At 36.6% G+C, this 23560-nt stretch overlaps 1 protein-coding gene across 3 annotated transcripts in view; it reads right to left on the bottom strand.

Annotated features, from left to right (window-relative positions):
* Positions 1 to 23560, bottom strand: part of MICU3 (mitochondrial calcium uptake family member 3) — a 107331-nt gene that overhangs the window by 45458 nt on the left and 38313 nt on the right. For all 3 annotated transcript variants that reach the window (XM_034647539.1, XM_034647541.1, XM_034647540.1), the window contains exons 2-3: positions 17909 to 18062; positions 10651 to 10682 (exon numbers count right to left, since the gene is read on the bottom strand). In XM_034647539.1, coding sequence (XP_034503430.1) covers positions 10651 to 10682; positions 17909 to 18062 — 186 coding nt within the window. The remainder of the gene's footprint in view (positions 1 to 10650; positions 10683 to 17908; positions 18063 to 23560) is intronic.

Raw genomic sequence — 23560 nt, forward strand, 5'->3', positions numbered from 1 at the left:
CTGAACCAAAATGTGTTATTTTTAACAAGAACTCTGGGTGTTTTTTTCCCCCACATTCCACTTTGAGAAGCACTTTTAGACAAACCCTTCCTGATGTGGTTGTACCTAAAAATGTTCTGTGACATTATAAACTGGGTTTTTTTTTTAATTTTATTTTATTACCAAGCTGAGCTGACGGGCAAATAAGGAAACCCTGGGCTGCCAAAGGCAGGAGGAATTTTTAGGGGATTTATGGATTCCCTGAGGCCCATCTGTGCACCCCGCTCTCATTTCCTTCACAGAGCTATCTAGCTCTGCACTGCAAGTAACAGTCAGTAGTGTCTGAAGAGAGCAGCAACAGCACAGTGGTAAGAACTCAGGTGTGAATGACGAAGAGAAGCTGGAATACTGACAACAATAAACAAAAATAAGCTCATAAATATTTTTGTTAGAGCAAGAGATTAAAAAACATTTTGCATATATTTTATATACTTTAATGTATACTATATCTATTATATAAATATCAACTACTCTTTCTCCATTTTATTTATTTTTTTAAAAAGATTTTATTTATTTATTTGACAGAGAGAGACAGCCAGTGAGAGAGGGAACACAAGCAGGGGGAGTGGGAGAGGAAGAAGCAGGCTCCCAGAGGAGGAGCCTGATGTGGGGCTCGATCCCAGAGCACCAGGATCACGCCCTGAGCCGAAGGCAGATGCTTAATGACTGGGCCACCCAGGCGCCCCATCTTTCTCCATTTTAACTATTCCTATGTATTCAACTTCATCTCTTCTGCCTTGAACTCAGCTAGAGTTTACAAACCAAAACAAACAAACAAACAAAAAACACAGCTACCTTTTATTCAGTGCCCTCTGTGTGCCTGACAATGGGCTAATACAATCTCTCATTTAATTTTAATTAACAATCCTCATTATGCATATTTTACTGAGACTTAAAGAGGATAAGAACTCACCCAAGGTCACACAACTACTAAATGACTGACCAGATCCTTACTGACTAACCAGTTTATTTTAGTAAAAATTCAGCTTCTTCTGGTCTGGATTATCTAATTAACATACTGATCTTTGTCTTCAGCTCACTTTAAGAAGTTTTGAAATGTAGTAAAATCTGTATTTCTACTCAGACTGGGAATCTCTCTCCTCATTCCCAGTGCCTAGATATTGGTCTCTTACACGTAGTGGTGTTGTAATAATAAATAATTTGGGGGCCTGGGTGGCTCATTCAATTAAGTGTCTGCCTTCAGCTCAGGTCATGATCTCAGGGTCCTGGGACTGAGCCCCATGTGGGGCTCCCAGCTCACAGGGAACCAGCTTCCCTCTCTCCTCCCTGCTCCTGCTCTCTCGCTCTCTCTCTCAAATAAATAAATAAAAATTCTTAAAAAAATAATAAATAATTTGGTTGGCCTTTGCCCCTGTTTCCTGGAAGATGCTATATCCTTGAATCACACTTAGCTAATAGGATGACCCAGGATGGCTTACTGATCACCAGGAAGAACCATGGGATTAGAAGGTTGGGGCTCTGAGCTCTCCCCACCTCTGGGGAGGGTTAGGGAAAGGGACTAGAGATTGAGTTCAATCACTTAGCCAATGAATCAATTGATGATACATATGTAATGAAACCCTCAATAACAACTCAACACCCAAGCTCAGTGGAGATTTCCACTGGTAAATATATTGATGTGCCAGGAGGGATGACACACTTCTCCATGGGAAGAGGGCATGGAAGGTCTATGTCTGGGATCTTCCTATACCTGTCCTCAGAATCTCTTCATATGGCTAGTCCTGATTTGTGTCCCTTAAAATAATTATAAATTGTTAATTATAAATATAGAATGTATCTTAGTTCTGAAACAGTCTAATTATGGGAATTATGGGAGCCTCTTGGATTTGTAGCCAGTTGGTCAGAAGTGTAGGTGGCCCAGAACTTGCAACTGGCATCTGAAATAAGGGCAGTCTTGTTGGGGGCAGTCTTAAATCCGTGGAGTCTGACACTAACTCTGGGTGGTTAGCATCAGAGTTTTATTGCAGTACTGCAAGTTCGTACTAAATAGATATTTGCTGTTTCAAACTAATTTTCCTAGAATTATAGTTGTCTTGTAAAAGATTAATGTAATTTTCTTAAATAAGTACAATTTTTTCTTATTATATAGTTAACATATATGCATTATAGGAAAATTAGCAAGTATAGGAAATAAAAACTAATTGCAATCCAGGAATGAACCATAATTGAAAGTTTTATTTAAGTCCTTTTAGTCTAATTCTTTCTCCAGGCATAATTACATAGCGTTTTTGTCATTGTGGCAAACACTAAATTATATTCTACATATTGTTTTGCAACTTACTCTTTGCACTTAATACTTCATGGGCATATTTATCCTGCCAAATACTCATTGCACTTTATTGGCTACACAGCAGTTCTATATTAGCAGTTCGGAAATGTAATTCATTATATTCTAAAAATTATCCCAAGGGGATATTGTTTATGTGGGTATCTATCAATATTTAATGCATGTGGAAGTAGAAATGATAAAATTTTAAACCTCAAAAATACCCAAGCACATATTCTATTAGGTGTCAGAATGATGGCATCACCAGTCATCCTGTAGCCTCTAGAAAACTCCACTGTACACTTGCGAGAATGAAAGTAATAAAACAAGTATCTTCTCGGTGTTATTGTAAAAACAGTTTTGGGGAGGAGTTAAGATGGCGGAGGAGTAGGGGACCTCTTTTTCAGCCGGTCCCCTGAGTCGAGCTGGATAGGTACCAGACCAGCCTGAACATCCACAGAATCAGCCTGAGACACAGGAAGATACATCTGGATCTCTACAAATGAACATCTCCAGCGCTGAATATTGAGGTACAAAGCGGGGAGACGTGAAACCGCGCACAGATATCGGAAGATAAACGGAAGGGGAAGTGAGCTCCCGCGTTCAGGCGTCGGGAAGCGGTAGCCACCTGCACAGGGGAGCGGGCGGACTCAAGGACGGCACCCGCAAGACAGCAGATTGAGACCGTGAGCCGGGGAACGCGTGCCACCAGACTGAAACAGACCTCCGGTGCGCTCACTGGAACCAGACTGAGACTGGGAGCTCCGGGAACGTGCGGGGCGGCTGGCAGTGTTAGAAACACAAAGGACAGAGACGCGCCGGCCCTGGAAGTGAGGGCTGGGACTCCGGGTGTGGGGCGCACATCCCAGGACACTGCAGGGTTGAGCAGCACCAACAGTAACAGAGTTAAAGTGGCCAGAGCAGCAGTGGAGAACGGTCCGCAATCCCTCTGTTCTGAGACAAAGGCTGAGATTCGGCCACTGCTGCTCTGACTCTCAGAAGAGGCACAGCAAACCGCCAGGGAAAGCCGCCAGAGAACAAAAGCCTGGAAAGACCGGCTCACAGTGTGCCCACCCCCATCCCCCCTCGCAGGGGAAACAGAGACTCTACCCACAGGGCTGCCTGAGTATCGGCGCGGCAGGCCCCTCCCCCAGAAGGCAGGCTGAAAAATCAAGAAGCCCACATCCCCAAGATCCCTATAAAAAAAGGGCACAGGGCCTGGGTCCCCGGAAATAATTTGGGCTCTGGACACCACAAACAACCTCTCCTCATCAGAATGATGAGAAGGAGAAATCCCCCCCAGCAAAGAAAAGACAATGAATCTGTGGCCTCTGCCACAGAACTAATGGATATGGATATAACCAAATTATCAGAAATGGAATTCAGAGTAACAATGGTCAAGATGATGTGTAGACTTGAAAAAAGTATTAATGAAAATGTTAATGAGAATATAGAATCTCTAAGGGCGGAAATGAGAGTGAATTTGGCAGAAATTAAAAATTCTATGAGCCAAATGCAGTAAAACCAGAGGCTCTGACGGTCAGGGTGAATGAGGCAGAAGAACGTATCAGCAAATTGGAGGATGGGTTAGTAGAAGACAAAGCTAAAATAGAATCTGGACCCCAAAAAATCCATGCTCAAGAATGTACGTTACGGGAGATTACTGACTCAATGAAACGTTCCAGTGTCAGAATCATCGGCATCCCCGAGGGGGTGGAGAAAAACAGAGGTCTAGAAGAGATATTTGAACAAATTTTAGCTGAAAACTTCCCTAATCAAGCAAGGGAAACAAACATCCATGTCCAAGAGGCAGAGAGGACTCCTCCCAAGCTCAACCATGACAAACCTGCACCACGTCACGTCATAGTGCAATTCACAAATGATAGATCCAAGGATACAGTATTGAAAGCAGCCAAAGCAAAGAAATTTCTCACGTACCATGGCAAAGGTCAGAATTATGTCAGACCTGTCTACAGAGACCTGGAATGAGAGAAAGGGTTGGGGGGACATTTTTAAAGCTATTTCAGAGAAAAACATGCAGCCAAGGATCCTTTATCCAGCAAGGCTGTCATTCAGAATTGATGGAGAAATAAAGACGTTCCAGAATCGCCAGTCACTGACCAATTTTGTAACCATGAAACCAGCACTACAGGAGATATTAAGGGGGGTTCTATTAAAGTAAAAAGGCCCCAAGAGTGCTACAGAACAGAAATTCACAATCGATAGAAACAAAGACTTTACTGGCAACATGGCATCATTAAAATCATATCTCTCAATAATCACTCTCAATGTGAATGGCCTAAATGCTCCCATAAAATGCCACAGGGTTGCAGATTGGATAAAAAGACATGACCCATCCATTTGCTGTCTACAAGAGACTCATTTTGAACCCAAAGATGCATTCAGACTTAGAGTAAGGGGATGGAGTACCATCTTCCACGCAAATGGACCTCAAAAGAAAGCTGGAGTAGCAATTCTCATATCAGATAGACTGGATTTTAAACTAGAGGCGATGGTTAAAGACACAGCAGGGCACTATATTATTCTTAAAGGATGTATCCAACAAGTAGATATGACAATTATAAATATATATGCCCCCAACAGGGGAGCAGCAAGATACACAAGCCAACTCTTAACCAAAATAAAGAGACATATAGATAAGAACACAGTAATAGTAGGGGACCTCAACACCCCACTATCAGAAATAGACAGAACACCCTGGCAAAAACTAAGCAAAGAATCAAAGGCTTTGAATGCCATACTCGACGAGTTGGACCTCATAGATATATATAGAACACTACACCCCAGAACCAAAGAATACTCATTCTATTCAAATGCCCATGGAACATTCTCAAGAATAGATCATGCTCTGGGACACAAAACAGGTCTNAGAGCAGAAAACCAACATGGAAACAAGAGCGTTGAATGCCATACTCGAAGAGTTGGACCTCATAGATATATATAGAACACTACACCCCAGAACCAAAGAATACTCATTCTATTCAAATGCCCATGGAACATTCTCAAGAATAGATCATGCTCTGGGACACAAAACAGGTCTCAGCCAATACCAAAAGATTGAAATTATCCCCTGCATATTCTCAGACCACAACGCTCTGAAATTGGAACTCAACCACAAGGAAAAACCTGGAAGAAACTCAAACACTTGGAGGCTAAGAACCATCCTGCTCAAGAATGACTCGATAAACCAGGAAATCAAAAAACAAATTAAACAATTTATGGAGACCAACGAGAATGAATACACAACGGTCCAAAACCTATGGGATACTGCAAAGGCAGTCCTAAGGGGGAAATACATAGCCATCCAAGCCTCACTCAAAAGAATAGAAAAATCTAAAATGCAGTTTCTATATTCTCACCTCAAGAAACTGGAACAGCAACAGAGGGACAGGCCTAACCCACTCACGAGGAAGCAGCTGACCAAGATTAGAGCAGAAATCAATGAATTAGAAACCAGAAGTACAGTAGAGCAGATCAACAGGACTAGAAGCTGGTTCTTTGAGAGAATCCATAAAATTGATAGACCACTGGCAAAACTTGTCCAAAAACAAAGAGAAAGGACTGAGATTATTAAAATTATGACTGAAAAGGGAGAGGTCACGACCAGCACCATTGAAATTGCAAGGATTATTAGAAACTTTTATCAACAGCTATATGCCAAAAAACTAAACAATCTGGAAGAGATGGAGGCCTTCCTGGAAACCTATAAACTACCAAGACTGAAACAGGAAGAAATAGATTTCTTAAATAGGCCAATTAACTATGAAGAAATTGAGTCAGTGATAAACAACCTTCCAAATAATAAAACTCCAGGCCCAGACGGTTTTCCTGGGGAATTCTACCAAACATTCAAAGAAGAAATAATACCTATTCTCCTAAAGCTATTTCAAAAAATAGAAACAGAAGGAAAGCTACCAAACTCATTCTATGAGGCTAATATTACCTTGATCCCCAAACCAGGCAAAGACCCCCTCAAAAAGGAGAATTACAGACCGATTTCTCTAATGAATATGGATGCCAAAATCCTCAACAAGATCCTTGCTAATAGAATCCAACAGTACATTAAAAGGATTATCCATCATGACCAAGTGGGATTCATACCTGGGATGCAAGCATGGTTCAACACTCGCAAATCAATCAATGTGATACATCATATCAACAAGAAAAGACTCAAGAACCATATGATCCTCTCAATTGATGCAGAAAAAGCATTTGACAAAATACAGCATCCTTTCCTGATTAAAACCCTTCAGAGTGTAGGAATAGAGGGTACATTTCTCAATCTCATAAAAGCCATCTATGAAAAGCCTACTGCAAGCATTATTCTCAATGGGGAAAAGCTGGAAGCCTTTCCCTTAAGATCAGGAACACGACAAGGATGCCCACTCTCGCCACTATTATTCAACATAGTACTAGAAGTCCTTGCAACAGCAATCAGAAGACAAAAAGGGATCAAAGGTATCCAAATCGGCAAAGAAGAAGTCAAACTGTCTCTCTTTGCAGATGACATGATACTCTATATGGAAAACCCNGTGAGAAACAAACAAATCATAAAACGGGCAGAGGATATGAACAGACACTTTTCCAATGATGACATACAAATGGCTAAAAGACACTTGAAAAAATGTTCAAAATCATTAGCCATCAGGAAAATTCAAGTCAAAATCACACTAAGATACCACCTTACGCCAGTTAGAATGGCAAAAATTGACAAGGCAAGAAACAACAATTGTTGGAGAGGATGTGGAGAAAGGGGATCCCTCCTACATTGTTGGTGGGAATGCAAGTTGGTACAGCTACTTTGGAAAACAGTGTGGAGGTTCCTTAAAAAGTTAAAAAATTGAGCCACCCTATGACCCAGCTATTGCACTACTGGGTATTTACCCCAAAGATACAGACGCAGTGAAGAGAAGGGCCATATGCACCCCAATGTACATAGCAGCATTGTCCACAATAGCCAAATCATGGAAGGAACCGAGATGCCCTTCAACAGATGACTGGATTAAGAAGATGTGGTCCATATATACAATGGAATATTACTCAGCTATCAGAAAGAATGGGTTCTCAACATTTGCTGCAACATGGACGGCACTGGAGGAGATGATGCTAAGTGAAATAAGTCAAGCAGAGAAAGACAATTATCATAAGATTTCTCTGATCTATGGAACATAAGAACTAGGAAGATCGGTAGGAGAAGAAAGGGATAAAGAAAGGGGGGGTAATCAGAAGGGGGAATGAAGCATGAGAGACTATGGACTATGACAAACAAACTGAAGGCCTCAGAGGGGAGGTGGGTGGGGGAATGGGATAGACTGGTGATGGGTAGTAAGGAGGGCACGTATTGCATGGTGCACTGGGTGTTATATGCAACTAATGAATCATCAAACTTTACATCGGAAACCGGGGATGTACTGTATGGTGACTAACATAATATAATAAAAAACATTAAAAAAAAAAGAAAAAAGGATCCAAAGATATAATTTAAGAAATAAAAAAGACTTAATTAAAAAAAAAAAAACAACAGTTTTGACTTCATGGACCCCTGAAAAGGTATTTGCACTTGAAGACAAGCCAGTCTATATAATTCTGCAACCTGCTGTTATTCAACCTTCAGTTTTCTAGGTCCATTCATGTTGATACCTATACCTCGGATGTATTTTTGCACTGCCATTCTGTATTACTCTATTTGTCCTTGATATGCCTATTTCACAATTTTTTTATTCATCTCAACTGACATTTATATTATTTCTTTTTTTAAATTTTGGCTATTACAGTCGATGCTGCAGAAAACGCGTACAAGACTGCTGGTGTAATATTTCTTTAGTACACTTCTCTAGAAGTACAGTTTTTGATATGTACTTTCAACTTTATTAGATTTGCCAAATTTCTCTCAAAACTGAATATACAAATTTACACCCTCACCTGGTTCTTCCTTCTTCATCTTTGCTAATTACTGGTATTGCTAGATTTCTGGAAGCTGGTAATCTGATGGGTGTGAAACAGTATCATATTATTGGTTTAATTTGCATATCCCTAATCACTAGTGAGGTTGAGGTCCTTTATATATATTGTTCAGCCATTCTATGTTTACCTTTTTTTTTCTTACTGAGCTGATTATCTTTTTTATATTGATTTACAGGAGTTCTATATCAGTACAGTACACTTAATGTTTTGTTAATATATTGCAAGCCTATTCTCCCATCTGTCATTCATCTTTTAACATTGTTGGCATTCTCTTGGTATGCCAAAGTTTTTGATATTTAATTTAGTAAAATTTTCCAAAATTTCCTTTGAGCTTTGCTTTATGTGTCTCATCTAAGGAAAGCTCTTGTGTCCTTTATTTCACTTCTACTATTTCAGAATTTTTTGTTGTCAAAGTAAGAACTTAATCCATCTGAAATTTGCTTTTGTATATGGTGGTCAGTTTGATATTTAATTGTATTTACCCCCATGTTGGAAAGACTATAGTTCCAATACCTAAAGGTCAATCTTTCCTCCAGTGACTTACAGATCTTCCCATACATGCCTGGGTCTGTTTCTGGATTCTATATTCTATTATTTTCATCTAATTAAAAAATTATTGCAATAATATAATACTTTTTTAATTATAGCTCTATTATTAATCTTAATATGAGACAGGCCCAACTGTTCTCATCCTATTGTTTGTCTGTTTGCTTCCCTTCCTTTCTTTTCAGAATTGTTCTGAAAATTCTGGGCCCTTACTCTTCCGATTGACTCATCCGTGAACATGATATATTTCCTCACTTACTCATATCTCTTAAAAAATATAATAATATGTTGCACATCTTCTGTTAGGTACACTAAGAATCTAATAGTTTTTGTTGCTATTGTGAAAAGTATCTTATTTGATGGTACAGTTTCTAATTGCTGGTGCAGAAACACTAGCAGCAACCTTGCTAGACTTTTAATAAATCTGAATAAATTTGAAATCTATGCATTTTTATATTTTTCTCTCAATCATATTGTTTGTTACTGTTCCGATCCTTAGAACCTCTTTTTTTCTTGTCACACTACTACATGTTAAAGCCTGAGTTATGTCCACCTCAAATTTGCATTTGAAGTCATAATTCTCAGTACCCCAGAATGTGACTGTATTCAGAGACAGGGCCTTTACAAAGGTAATGAAGATATTAAAGAAGGTCATTACGGGTTGATCCTACTCCAACATGACTGGTGTCCTTATAAGAAGACAGCAGCATACAGACATGCACAGAACAATGACATGTGATGATGACATAGGGAGAAGACAGACATCTACAAGCAAGGAGGGAGGCCTCAGAAGAAACCCACCCTGCCAACACCTTGATCTTGAACTTCCAACCTCCAGAACTATGAGTAAATAAATTTCTGTTGTTTAAGCCACCCAAACGTTGGTATTTGCTACTGCAGCCCTAGCAAATTAATATGCTACATCAGCTTAGACGTGTAATAAAACCAAGTAGTAGCTGTGATAGCAGACATACTTGTATTCTATCTAATTTAAAAGAGAATGTCTAAAGTTTTACATGTAAACATCATGTTTGCTACAGACTTTTGGAAGATTCTCTATTACTAGTTAAGGAAGTTCCCTAGAATGCTATAGTAATATGGTTTTGTTACATTGAAGTTTATCATACATTTAAAAATACAAAAGGAATATATGTAAAACTTAAAGTTAGAAATTGTAAGAAATAGAAAACTACCACTACTTCAGAAGCCTCTTTGCATTTCTCACTGATATTTCCTTCCTTTTCCTCCAGAGGTAAATATTGTCTTTAATTTAATATTTGTCACTCCTTAGTTTTCCCACCTATGAATGCATCCTTAAGTGGCTTCTTTTTCCTAATTTTAGACTTTATGTAAATGGAACTGTAATTTTTGTGAATTGTTTGTCATTATGTTTCCCAGATTTATCTAGTTTAAGCCAGTATAATTCATTTGTTTTCACTTGGTATAGTATTCACTGTATGATTATATAAAAACTTATTTATCTTATTGACATTGTATTGTAGACTTTCTGACCCATTAAGAATAATGTAATAACATTGCTGGAACCTCTCATGCATGTATGAGTTTCTGTAGGTATAGAGACTAGTGTAAAATACTGGATCATAAGGCATATTCAAGTTTAACTTTACTAGGTATACTTGTATGCACTATTGCAGAACTGAGATCTAAGAGGAGAACTGCTAGGTACAGGGTATGTGTATCTTTAATTTTATAGATGATGACAAACTATTTTCCAAAGTGGGTATACATATATACAGTGTGCATGCATACATACACCAAGAGCTTTAACCTACCTGTTTGGTAAGTGACTTCCATGTTTTAACAACTGTAAAAAACAAATATAAAAGAATCAGACAATAAATACTTCATGTAATGTACATCTGAAATCAGTAACCAATTACAACCCTAACTCATAACACCAAGCTTCTCTATCTAAAAGACAAAGTATTTTTTAACTTTGAGATGTGGATCTAAGGTATAGGTTTTATTTATGTTATGTATTTGTTTCATGTACTATAAACTAGTTATAGTAAGTGATATCAGTGGAATAGGAAACATATTTTCCATAATCATTATCTTACTTTGGGGATTTCTGGATGTATAAAGTTAACTTACTCCATGTTAAACATCCTATGGGCTTAAAAACACAAATACTGATATTTATTAAATATTCATACTAGAACATTAACATTATTAAAATATTAACATAGAGAAACTATAATTTTAAGGTGCTGCCTATGATCTCCGCTTTAGTTTCTCTAGTTATATTCAAATGCCAGATCTCTCTAGGGTGAAGGGGAAGGATGGGGGCAATGAAAAAAGAGATGAAGACTAGAGCAGGTTAATACGATAGGGAGACCCTCAGCCTGTATTCCATTCTTTCCCTGTATTTAAGAATCATTTCTAGAAAAGAGTGTTATAGTTGAATAAATTACCTGAGATCACTTTCTTTTTCTGATTCCTCCTCACACCCCTGAAGATCTCAAATACTATAAATCTTATAATATTGGAATAAATGCGCAGTCAACATTGCTATTTCCTTTCCTCAGATTTGTAAACTCTGAATATCTAATGTCTGCCCAAGAATTATCTCCAGGTTTGTATGTGATTAAGTCCTATAACACAGCTGCATTAGGAACTGGCAAATATTATTTCAGCTACATTACAATAATGACAACCAATAATTTTTCTACATTGCTATGTGGCTATTTCTTTATAATTAACCATAGTTATTATAAACAGTATATCGAAGTCAAGACAATAAGATAGGCAGTTTTTGCCATGTAACTTTCTTTTTTGTAAGCAATATAAGTCACTTTAAGATCAAAAGGGTAGAAGTATGTTCTAAAATTCAGCAAACTGACTTTTATGGAGATCAATTTCTTCTCTATGTAGTAACAATATCCTTTCTTTACCTAATATAGTTTATACAAATGTGTAATCAAATGATTAAAATCACAGGTTTATAAAGAAGTCAGCATTTAGCCTTAATTCCAATACATTTATTTCATAAAGACATTCTGCTTTTCATAAGAACAGAACACTGTAAATAATATTTATTATTCTGTTGCTTTTGAAATACAGCAGTAGGAACAGAAAAAAAACAAATGGCACAAAAGTACATATGCATGTGCTTTTATGCAATGTTCAGAAGCTACTTATCAGAAGAGGAAGTTAGACACACTCTTGAGTTTTGTAGGGTTTATGAGATTTCCAGGGTAAATTATTCACAAAAGACATATTCATTCTGCCGGATATGTCACCATGTTCAGTATTATTAGCTTTTTTTTATAAATACTAAAGAGCCATTAAGATTGTTCTTCAAAGGATTTTCTGATTTTCTAAATTCCTTATTTCATATGAACTTACTACATATATAAATATAACTTGGGTGAAGAGGGACTTCAATTCTATTGGATGTATTTTATTTCTTCACCTATAGGTTGATGTTCGTATTTTTAATACTGAAATTTTTTAAAAATATATTTTTTAAACTAAAATTAAAGTAATACTTGAAGCTATATGAAGGTAATCCATGACTTATTTTAGTTCTAGATGGGAAACTCGCCTTTTAGGTTCTATTTAGGTAGGTAGGTAAAATAAGACATTTTCTAGATTTCAAACACAAAGCTATAATCAACAATCAAATGTGTATCTCGATCAACATTTATTTGAACAATACTAAGCAAATGTTTACACAGCATACCAATTTTTTCCTGTTGATGTCATCATAAAATTATATTTAAGATTTTGTTAAAAATTATGATTATGAATTCAAACGATGATGATGATGGTGACAATGACAGCTACCAACATTTATTAAGTGCTTACTGTGTGTCTGATACTATGCTAAACACAACCAATATCACTCAATCCTCAAAAACCTCATGAGGTTGCTATTATTTTTATTTTTATAAATGAGGAGACAAAAGATTAAATAATTTAACAAAGTTCTCAAAGCTACTAAATGAATGCTAAGATTTAAATACAAGTCTGTCTAATTTCAATATGCCATGTTGATATATATAGATTTAATATTCAGTCTATGAAACATATTTTCTCTTCTGAGGAAATATTTATTTCCATAACCCTACACTTTAAAAAAAGTTTTAACAAATATCTTGATCTTTAGTGATCATTCTTAACTATGTTTTAAAAGTTCCATCAAAAACTAATGCTGTGCTGTTTGGTGACTAACATAATTAAAAAAAAAAAAAAAAGAAAATAGGAAAAAAAAAGTTCCAGTTTGAAATTAACTGATGTTAACTTGTGGTTACTAAATGTCCTGTGCAGATTTTTTTATAATGGAATGTTTTTTCCTGCAAGTGGTGGTTTTGTAATACCTTGAAAAGAATCAAATTTGAAATATATTTCCAAAAAGTAAAAAACCACCAGCAGGCTTACAGTCAGTATATTATGAAGAAAAAAATTCAAGATAATAATTATTAAAAATTTTCAAACTACGAAATTCTAATTTGTTACTTAATGCATGACTTCTCAAATACAAGTTTGACAAAAATTATGGAATTTGTCTAAAAAATACCATTTGATATTCTAAAAAATACATCAATAGTTTTATCAAATATGTGCTAACTTAATAATAAAGATAAAAAGTCCACATTGTATGAAATCAATTAAACAAATGTATGGAACACATATGTACCTATTTTTGTAAAAGGGCCTTTTCTATGTACAGTCTCTACACTTACGAAGCTTAAAATATTTTAAGAGGACAAAAAGTATCAAACAACCAATTCCAAGGCAAAATACAGTTATCTGCACATGGTAAGTACTCAATAAATATTTCCAGAAGGGAGGGAGGAAAGGGAGGTTAAAGGAGCACAGAGAGATATAATCCTTACCATAGCCCTCAAATTCCTCCAAAAAAGAGCCCTACTTAATTTGTAGCCTTTTCTATCACTACTACCCTACATACTCCCAAAGTGGACTACTCAGAATACACCATTTACTCTCTTGATCCCATGTGTTTGTTCATATAGTTCCCTCTCCTTCGGTTGACAGCCTCAGAGTCTCCCGAAATGATAAAGTCTCTCCGTCAACTACTATCTTTCATTTCCTTTCTACTTCACAGCCAAACATCTTGAAAGAGTCCCTTATACTCACTGTTTTCATTTCTTCATCTTCTGCTCTTGCAGTCTGGTCTTTGTGCTTATCACCACACTGAAACTTCATTTTAAAAATCATCAAGGAGGACACGTATTGCATGGTGCACTGGGTGTTATACGCAACTAATGAATCATCGAACTTTACATCAGAAACCAGGGATGTACTGTATGGCGACTAACATAATATAATAAAAAAAATTAAAATAAAAAAAATTTTTTTTTAAATCATCAATAGGGGCGCCTGGGTGGCTCAGTCGTTAAGCGGCTGCCTTTGGCCCAGGGCCTGATCCTAGGGTCCTGGAATCGAGCCCCGCATCAGGCTCCCTGCCCCGCTGGGAGCCTGCTTCTTCCTCTCCCACTCCCCCTCCTTGTGTTCTCTCTCTCACGGGCTGTGTCTCTCTCTGTCAAATAAATAAATAAATAAATAAATAAATAAATAAATAAATAAAATCTTTTAAAAAAAATCATCAGGGGCGCCTGGGTGGCACAGCAGTTAAGCGTCTGCCTTCGGCTCAGGGCGTGATCCCGGCGTTGCGGGATCGAGCCCCACGTCAGGTTCCTTTGCTAGGAGCCTGTCTTCCTCTCCCTCTCCCCCTGCTTGTGTTCCCTCTCTCGCTGGCTGTCTCTATCTCTGTCGAATAAATAAAATCTTTTAAAAAAAAATCATCAAAAACCTTCAAATTACTAAATCTAGTAGACATTTTTCTGTCCCCATCTGACTTCTCATTTGACCATTCTGTTCATTTTCCTTGGCTTCTATACCTCCATTCTCCTGATTTTCTTCCCATGTTTCTGGATACTCCTGTTTTTTCCTTTTGAGGCTCATCTTAGAAGCTGTTGTACCTTCATCATTTAAAGTCTAGGAGTTCCTCAAGGATTGGTCCTTGGTCATCTTTGTTCTTATACTATACTGCCTCCAGGCAATCTCATCCAAACTCTTTGCATTAATTACTCTACACAGTCCTCTACACAGCCCTCTCCCCTCACCTCCAATGGAAATAATCTAAAATATCAAGTATTAATTGATTAAAAGCTAATTTGCAAAGTAGCCAATTTGCCAAATTATTTAGGGTTTAAATTTTTGAACTTTACCACATTTTTTTTTCACCTCACATAGTTATTTTTTTGGTTACTATTAGGAATGCTTAAGATCTACTCTCTTGGCAAATTTCAATTATACAATATGGTACTGTCAACTACAGTTACCATGCTATATATTAGATCTTGAGGATTTAGTTTTGCTATATCCCTGGTTCTGAAGAAAAATGGCTATAATTTGTTCTAACATAACTCAAGACATTTGTTTGAGAGTTTCAAGTAGATTATCAAACAACTGATTATTTAGGACATTGATTTTCAATGAATTGAAATGCATGATTGAAAGCCAGATCCAACTGCCTCTTTTAGACATCTAAGGCATCGTAAATCCATCATGTCCAAAGTTGAAGTTATAATTTTTCCTTTCAAACCTGATCCCTACTGCCATCCATACAGGTAAACAAGCCAGAAATTTTTAGTACTCATTACTCCATCATCACCATTACCATCATTATTAGAAGCTTTTCAAGCCTGAACAAGAGTCTCCTCTCTGATCTGCTCATGCTCACTCTGGCTCTCTCCAATCTATGTCCACCCTGAAAGACCTTTTCAAAACACAATGTAATAATGGTATACACTTGTTAAAAGCAGACAACAGGTCCAATATTGAGTTCCTTGTGCTATGACCCACATAACCAAGCCAAGACTTAACTTAATTACAGTTTCTATTCTGCCAGAAATGGAATCTTAAATCAGTCAATCAGGACTAGTTAGTCATCTGCCTGAGAGACCCCTACTGTCCTCTAAAGGAAAGTGATCTTACAATAACCAACCCACTTTTTTTGCCTTGTATAACTTCCTTCTTCCTGTTCCCTCATGCCTGTATGTCTTTTATTTTGTACAACCCCTTGGAACTCCTCACTAACTGCTGAATTGGATGCTGCCTGATTCATGAATCATTGAATAAAGCCAAAAAGATCTTTAAAAGTTACTCAGTTGAGTTATTTTCTAACACACCAAATTATTCTGCAGCTTAAACTACTGCCATGATTTTCCATTACTTTTTTAGGATAAAAACAAAGATGTTTAATATAAGCTTACTGACTCAATGATTTGGCACTGCCCCACATACCCACCCTCACTTCTTACCATATTCTTCTTTGCTCCTTGCACTATAGCCACCCAGATCTTTTTCCCCTCCTCACATGTATCACATTCCTTCTTGTCATGGCACCTTGATACCTGTTGTTTTTCTACTGAAATTCTCTATTCTCAACTTCCTACTAGCCTAGCTAACTTTTCCCCAATTCACATGGATATTTATTCGTCCAGGGAAGATCTCCCTGAGCTACCTAAGTTACTTCTCAAAAATACGCTCTCACAGCCTCAAGTATCTTTCTTTCATAGCACAGATATAATTTGCTATTTATTTGTATATTTCATTGATCAGCATTGGTTTTGCCCACCAGATTGTATGCATCGTAAGGATGAAGGGCATCTATTTTGTTTGTTTGTTTCCCTCACCACTTTATCTCCAGGGCCTACTACTATACCTGGTATTTGATAGGTGTCTTTGAGTCCATCATAATATGCTGTGAGATGAAATGGGAAGTGTGCATGAAGCACTCTGTCGCATTCCAAAGTACTATGGCTGTTTTGAGAGAAAGCACAGTGATTCTTTGAGTTGTGAACTGAACTTTTTTTCATGGAACATGATTTTTACTTGAAAGAAAAAATGACAGACAAATTATGGTTATTTAGATTTAGGTATTTGGCAGGCATTTTCTTACAAATGAACAAAGTCAGCTATCACTTAAAGAAAACAACTGAAAATATTTGTTGCCAGTGATAACATTTGAGCTTTCAAGTAAAAATCAGAATTTGGGAAAACATGTATACACCACCATGATTTTGACAGCTTTCCAATAAGTAAAGACTTTCATGAGAATATTATGACAATATCACTGAATGTCATCTTAAAAATATATTGCATAATAAATATGTCAACACTTGGAAGATCTGCGTAACCGAGTCAACCAGTATCTTCCATTTGATGTTACAAGATTATATAAGGGTAAAAGAACCATTCAAAGTGCAGTGTAGCCCAATGGATTTTAACATAACAGATGACAAAAGATGACAAATTCTGCATTGCAGATGACAAAAGATGACAAATTCTGCATTGCAACTAAACTTTAAGAAACTACCACTAGCCAAGTGTTGAGATAGTATCAGAGAAGAATATCTACAATAATCTGAAAGGGCTATTAAAATACTCTTCCTTTTTCCTACTTCTTTATCTGTGAGGCAGATTTTCTTAATATACTTCATGAAAAACAATACACTGCAACTATTGAATAAAAAAAGCATATGAGAATACAGCTACCTTCTATTAATCAGACACTGAAGAGGTTTGCAAGAATGTATATAATGCCAAAGAGTTTGAGAACCACTGCTCTAACATATGGAAAGATAAGTAACAGTCTAAATTTGCCCTGTAGGAGCCATGACAAATACAGAAGAGATACAAGTAGAATTCTTGGACCAGGTCTAGCTTCAAAGCCAACCCTCTGAATTACTCTGTTCATGCTGGATAGAAGAATTGAATAGGAAAAATATGAACCTAATACACAGAATATCAAGAGTAAGGTGGTTTTTCAGTTTGATGAACTGAAAAAGAGGAAATAAATGAAAGTTTATGAAAAGAGATATCAGTAAGAGTTTATAAGAAATATTAGTCTAGTAAGATTATATAGCATAATGTCTTTTGAAATGCCACATTACTTGGTTAGTTATTCTGAAAACTTACCCTGTTCCACACTTTTACAAACTAGAGATAAGAAAAAAATCTTATAAAATTATTAGAGAATTTAAAAAATATACTTACATTTGGGCTCATCTGTTGTAACAGCCAAAATAAAATCATATGGAGTCATGAATAACTGCCCTTCACATTCTATAGAAGCAAACAAACGAAATCTCCTTTCCCGAGATGTAGCATAGAAGTCTAAGTCTTCAATGTCTGTTCTGTTGATAGCAACCTAAAGTAAAGAAAGCAAATAAATTTGGACTGTGTGAAGTAACATCTTCTATTAGAAGTTAAATGCTTTTCATTATGCTGAAAGTGAATTAACAGAGTAAATGACCAAGTGTGAAAATATTGTCTTCTGGAGAACTTAATCACTTTATAAATAAATTGCCATATGAATAAAATGAATTAATGTTTGAAAGATCCTACAATAAATATCATTAAGGGCCTGAAAATTCTAAGCTGGCACTTTGAAGGATCTGTGATTATTTCTGAAGTTTCAGTTTCAGAAAAAATGACATTTCTGAGCTAATAGTTTCTTTAGAAAGAATCCTAACCCTGCTGAATGCCTACTATGTGCTCTCTATATAGCCTTATTGATCTAATTAGAAGTCTGTTCAGTATAATCTATTGATCATTTTTAAAGATTTTATTTATATAATTGACAGAGAGAGAAAGACCATGCACAAACAGGGGGAACTGCAGGCAGTTGGAGAGGGAGAAGCAGGTTCCTCACTGAGCAGGGAGCCCAACCTGGGACTCGATCCCAGGACACTGAGATCATGACCTGGGCTGAAGGCAGACGCTTAACCAACTGAGCCACTCAGCCGCCCCAGTCTATTGATTTTCTAAAAGAAGAAAATGAAACCCTGATACGCTATTCAGGGCTACCACTAAGGAAACCACTTAGTGGCAGTGCTTAGATTAAGAACTGAAGTTGCTAACTCTAGATCACTATAGTACAGTTATTACCAATGGTTGTTCTGAATTCTACCTAAGGTTAAGATTAACAGAATTAGAAGGAGTGTGTATAAATGATGGGGGGAAAGGAAGTCTCTTTGGTTTTCCTTAATTTCCACACCTTTCCTTGTGGATAATTTTTCACTGTTATTTCTATTCTCTCTGAACTACAGCAAATTTACTTTTTAATAGAAGGACTTTTTTTTATTACAAACGTAATGAATAGTATATAATTCAGAAGACAGAATTTTTAAAATTTATAGATACATTTTTTTCTTTTTTGGCAAAAATGGGATTACATTACACTGTTCAGTAATCTGATATTTTTCACTTATTAATATATCAGGGCTATTTTCTCATGTCACTAAATACTCTAAATACTCTAGTAGGCCATTTTTTAGTAACTGTATAATATTTCATAGTAAATGTTTGTACCATAGCATAATTAATGAATTGCACACAGTTGAATATTTAGGTGATTCACAGTATCTCACTATTATAAAACAATGCTAAAACGGCCAGCATAGAAAATATTTCCATAGATGTACAAAGAGTTTCTTGAAGTAAATTCCTAGGAGTGGATTTGATTAGTCAAACAAAACCTTTTCATATATATTTTCACTCCGCCTCTTGGGAGTTAATAGCAATTTACATGATTATCAACAATACAAAAATTATATTTTATACATTTCATAAAAATTATTTTATATTAGAAAAAATTATTATTTAGGATGGCAATCTTATTCTCTTTATTGTCTCTTCCATGTTTATGAAGGCATAATGCAGATTACGTACAAACTATTAAAATTATTTAAATAGCTAATATCTAAGAAGTCATATCAAAATAATCTGTAAGAACTTTCAACAAGGAGGCTACATTTTGTTCTTCTAAGTTACACTTTATTAAATGAACAGCTAGGCAAATGACTAATCTTTTCCCACTATTCTGAAGACTAAGACTTTTGAAAACATTACAGAAGCAGTCAAATAAAAACTGGGACTGGGACCCTGCATCAGGCTTCCTGCTCAGGGAAAAGTTACTTCTCCTTCTCTCTTTGCTGCTTTCCCCTGCTTGTGCTCTCTCTCTCTCTTTCTCTCAGATAAATAAAATCTTTAAAAAAAAAATCAGGTTTCAGGAAGAAAAAAAATATGAATTTCAATGTCAGGAAAAGATATGAGCATTCTAGGTTTACACAGCATATATGAAAAGACGGTAATAACCTTCCCAGAGCAGAGGATTTACATTCATGGAAAAGGGTAAGTAAACTGATAAGATTTCTGAATGCCAGACTAAAGCACTGGAATTTAATCTGATAGAAAGCATGGCTTTAGGAGATTCTTACGTAGAGCAATGACACAAAGAAAATGATGCTTTAGAAAGATAAAGCAGCTCCATACCAGAGGCAAGCTAGGTCAGCAGTATGTTAATAACAATTACTCAGGTAATCCATACGTACTGGGAAATTGTTTTGGCTCTGTCATGGGAGAGAAGTGAGACACTGAGCAACTTAATGTCAATAATGGGCAATAATCTCCCTGAATAGTCCTCAGGGATCAGTCTTACATCTTAGGTCACTTTCTATACATACATTCCAGGGGGTTCTTCTTCCTCCTAGGACAGGGAAATCAATCTTTTCTGTGACCACAGTTTACTCCTGTTTTATTCTTGCTAGGCCATTTCCTTGACCTAATTGACCCCAATCAACCAAGACTCATTTCCAGTGAATTCCCGGAAGGACCACTCTGTGTGGAGCTCTCATGGTTTCTGCACCATAATCTGAGGCCATGCCTTAGTCTAATATCCTGAACCACAGTTTTTGCCTCTAACATCTTTACTTGTTATGATCTAATATGAACTTGATCTGTGATTTCTGCCCCTACCTGCTGCTGCCATTACTGCTTATGATGTACCTGTGTTTTCTCACGAAACTTTCTTTCCGAAGTGTCTGTCATTGGTCCCAGCACGCCAAACCTGCTTGACCACTGCAGCTGGGAATTTGATCTACCATCCAGGAGCTAATGCTGACAACTCTTCCTTCTCCTTAACTTCTACTAACAATCAGTCAACAAAACCTGTTGTTCTCCCTCTAATTTCTCACATCCGCCACAGCCACCACTTTTGTGTAAGTACACACTACTTCCCTAAAATTTTACAGTTATGGCCTGTGATTTTTGTGTCTAATCCATTCTATACTGAGAGCAAACAGGCAGAACTATAGAACAGTTTGAATTCTTTAACCACCTGAGTAACAGTTTCAGAAAAAAATCTGACCAAGTAAAGTTTTCATTAAAACTCCACTGTATGACAGAAATTGAAAATGACACAAAGAAAAGGAAAAATACTCCATGCTCATGAATTGGAAGAACAAATGTTGTTAAAATGACTATACTACCCAAAGCAATCTACACATTTAATGCAATCCCTATCAAAATACCATCAGCATTTTTCACAGAGCTAGAACAATCCTAAAATTTGTAGGGAATCACGAAAGACCCCGAATAGCCAAAGCAATCTTGAAAAAAGAAAAGTAAAGCTAGAAGCATCACAATTCAGGATTTCAAGTAATATTACAAAGCTGTAGTGATCAAGACAGTATGGTACTGGCACAAAAACAGACACACTGACAAATGGAACAGAATAGAAAATTCAAAAATGGACCCATAACTACATGATCAACTAATCTTTGACAACCAGGAAAGAATATCCAATGGGAAAAGGACAGTCTCTTTAACAAATGGTGCTGGGAAAACAGACAGCAACATACAGAAGAATGAAACTGGACCACTTTCTTACACCATATGCAAAAATTAATTCAAAATGGATGAAAGACTTAAGTGTGAGACAGGAAAACATCAAAATACTAGAAGAGAACATGTGCAGTAACTTCTTTGACATCAGCCGTAGCAACTTCTTACTAGATTGGGAGGCAAGAGAAACAAAAGCAAAAATGAACCACTGGGACTTCATCAAAATAAAAACCTTCTGCACAGTGAAGGAAACAATCAACAGAATTAAAAGGCAATCTTCAGAATGGAAGAAGAGATTTGCAAATGACATATCCTGATAAAGGGTTAGTATCCAAAATCTATAAAGAACTTATCAAACTCAACACCTAAAAATCAAATAACCCAACCAAGAAATGGGCAGAAGACATGAATAGACATTTTTCCAAAGAAGACATCCATATGGCTAGCAGACACATGAAAAGATGCTCAGCATCACCATCATCAGGGAGATACAAATCCAAACTACAATATCATCTCACATCTGTCCAAATGGCTAAAGTTAACAACACAGAAAACAACAAATGTTGGCAAGGATGTGGAGAAAGGGGAACCCGCTTACACTGTTGGTGGGAATGCAAACTGGTGCAGCCACTCTGGAAAACAGGATAGAGGTTCCCCAAAAAGTTAAAGATAGAACTATCCTATGATCCAGAAATTGTACTAGCAGGTATTTACCCAAAGGATACAAAAACACTGATTCAAAGGGATACATGCACCCTGATACTTAATAGCAGCATTATCAACAATAGCCACATTATGGAAAGAGCCCAAATGTCTATTGATTGATGAATGCATAAACGAATTGTGGTGTGTGTGCATGTGTGTGTGTGTGTGTGTGTGTGTGTGTGTAATGGAATATTAATCAGCCGTCAAAAAGAAATCTTACCATTTGCAACAACATGGAAGGAATTAGAGTGTATTATGCTGAGTAAAATAAGTCAGTCAGAGAAAAATACTGTATGATTTTATACATATGTGGAATTTAAGAAACGAAACAGATGAACATAGTCGGGAGAAAGAGAGGCAAATCATAAAACAGACTCTTAACTATAGAGAACAAGCTGGAGGGGAGGTGGGCAGGGGATGGGTTAAACGGGTGATGGGGATTAAGGAAGGCTCTTGTGATGAGCACTGGGTGTTATATGTAAGTGATGAATCACTAAATACTACTCCTGAAACTAATATTGCATTATATGTTAACTGGAATTTAAATAAAAACTTGAAACAACAACAAAACTCCACTTAATGAATTCTACTCCGTGTTGCCTTAGCAATATTACCCATCATTTTTGATAATGGCATTAGGCGGTGCTTACAGGTCTATTTAGCAACACCTTAAAAGAAGGATTGGGACAGAGTTTGAGAATGATTTGTGCCCCAGACAAAAAGTATATCCTAAAAGGGAAGAATATGATTTATGTATAAAAGAGATAACCAGAGTCTGGGTGCTTAAAAGGGATTCCTGATACTGCAGACTTGTTGCTTCCTTCACTGCCTCTTCTCAACTTAGTGAGATAAATCATATAGTGCAATTACATACATTGGCACAACTCAAATGCAACATAAACTGGTAAAAAGTAAAAACCAATTTTCCCATGTTGATCCAGTATACTAGCCCAATCCTAAAACAGTCTAGTTATCATCAGCTGGGAGGAATGGGTTCATCTGGGCTGGAGACTGGGATAAGATGAAGAGCAGAACAGGAAATCAATGCTTTGGTTGGCTTTATATTCTCTATTCTCTTCCACTGACTCATTTGTCTCTTCCTACTCAGATGCCATACTGTTTTAATTACTATAGCTTGTGGTTATGTTTTGATATTCGGTAAAGCAAGATTTCATCTTATTATCAATCTTTTAAAAATATTCATAGTGATTGATATTCAAGTTTCTCCTCTAAGTGAACTTTGAAATCAATGTGTCAAATTCTATTTAAATAATCCTACTAGCATTTTGTTGGGGATGACATTCAATTTTTTTTTAA

The sequence above is a fragment of the Ailuropoda melanoleuca genome, chromosome 18 (genome assembly GCF_002007445.2).
Source record: "Ailuropoda melanoleuca isolate Jingjing chromosome 18, ASM200744v2, whole genome shotgun sequence".
In the NCBI taxonomy this organism is placed as follows: Eukaryota; Metazoa; Chordata; class Mammalia; order Carnivora; family Ursidae; genus Ailuropoda; species Ailuropoda melanoleuca.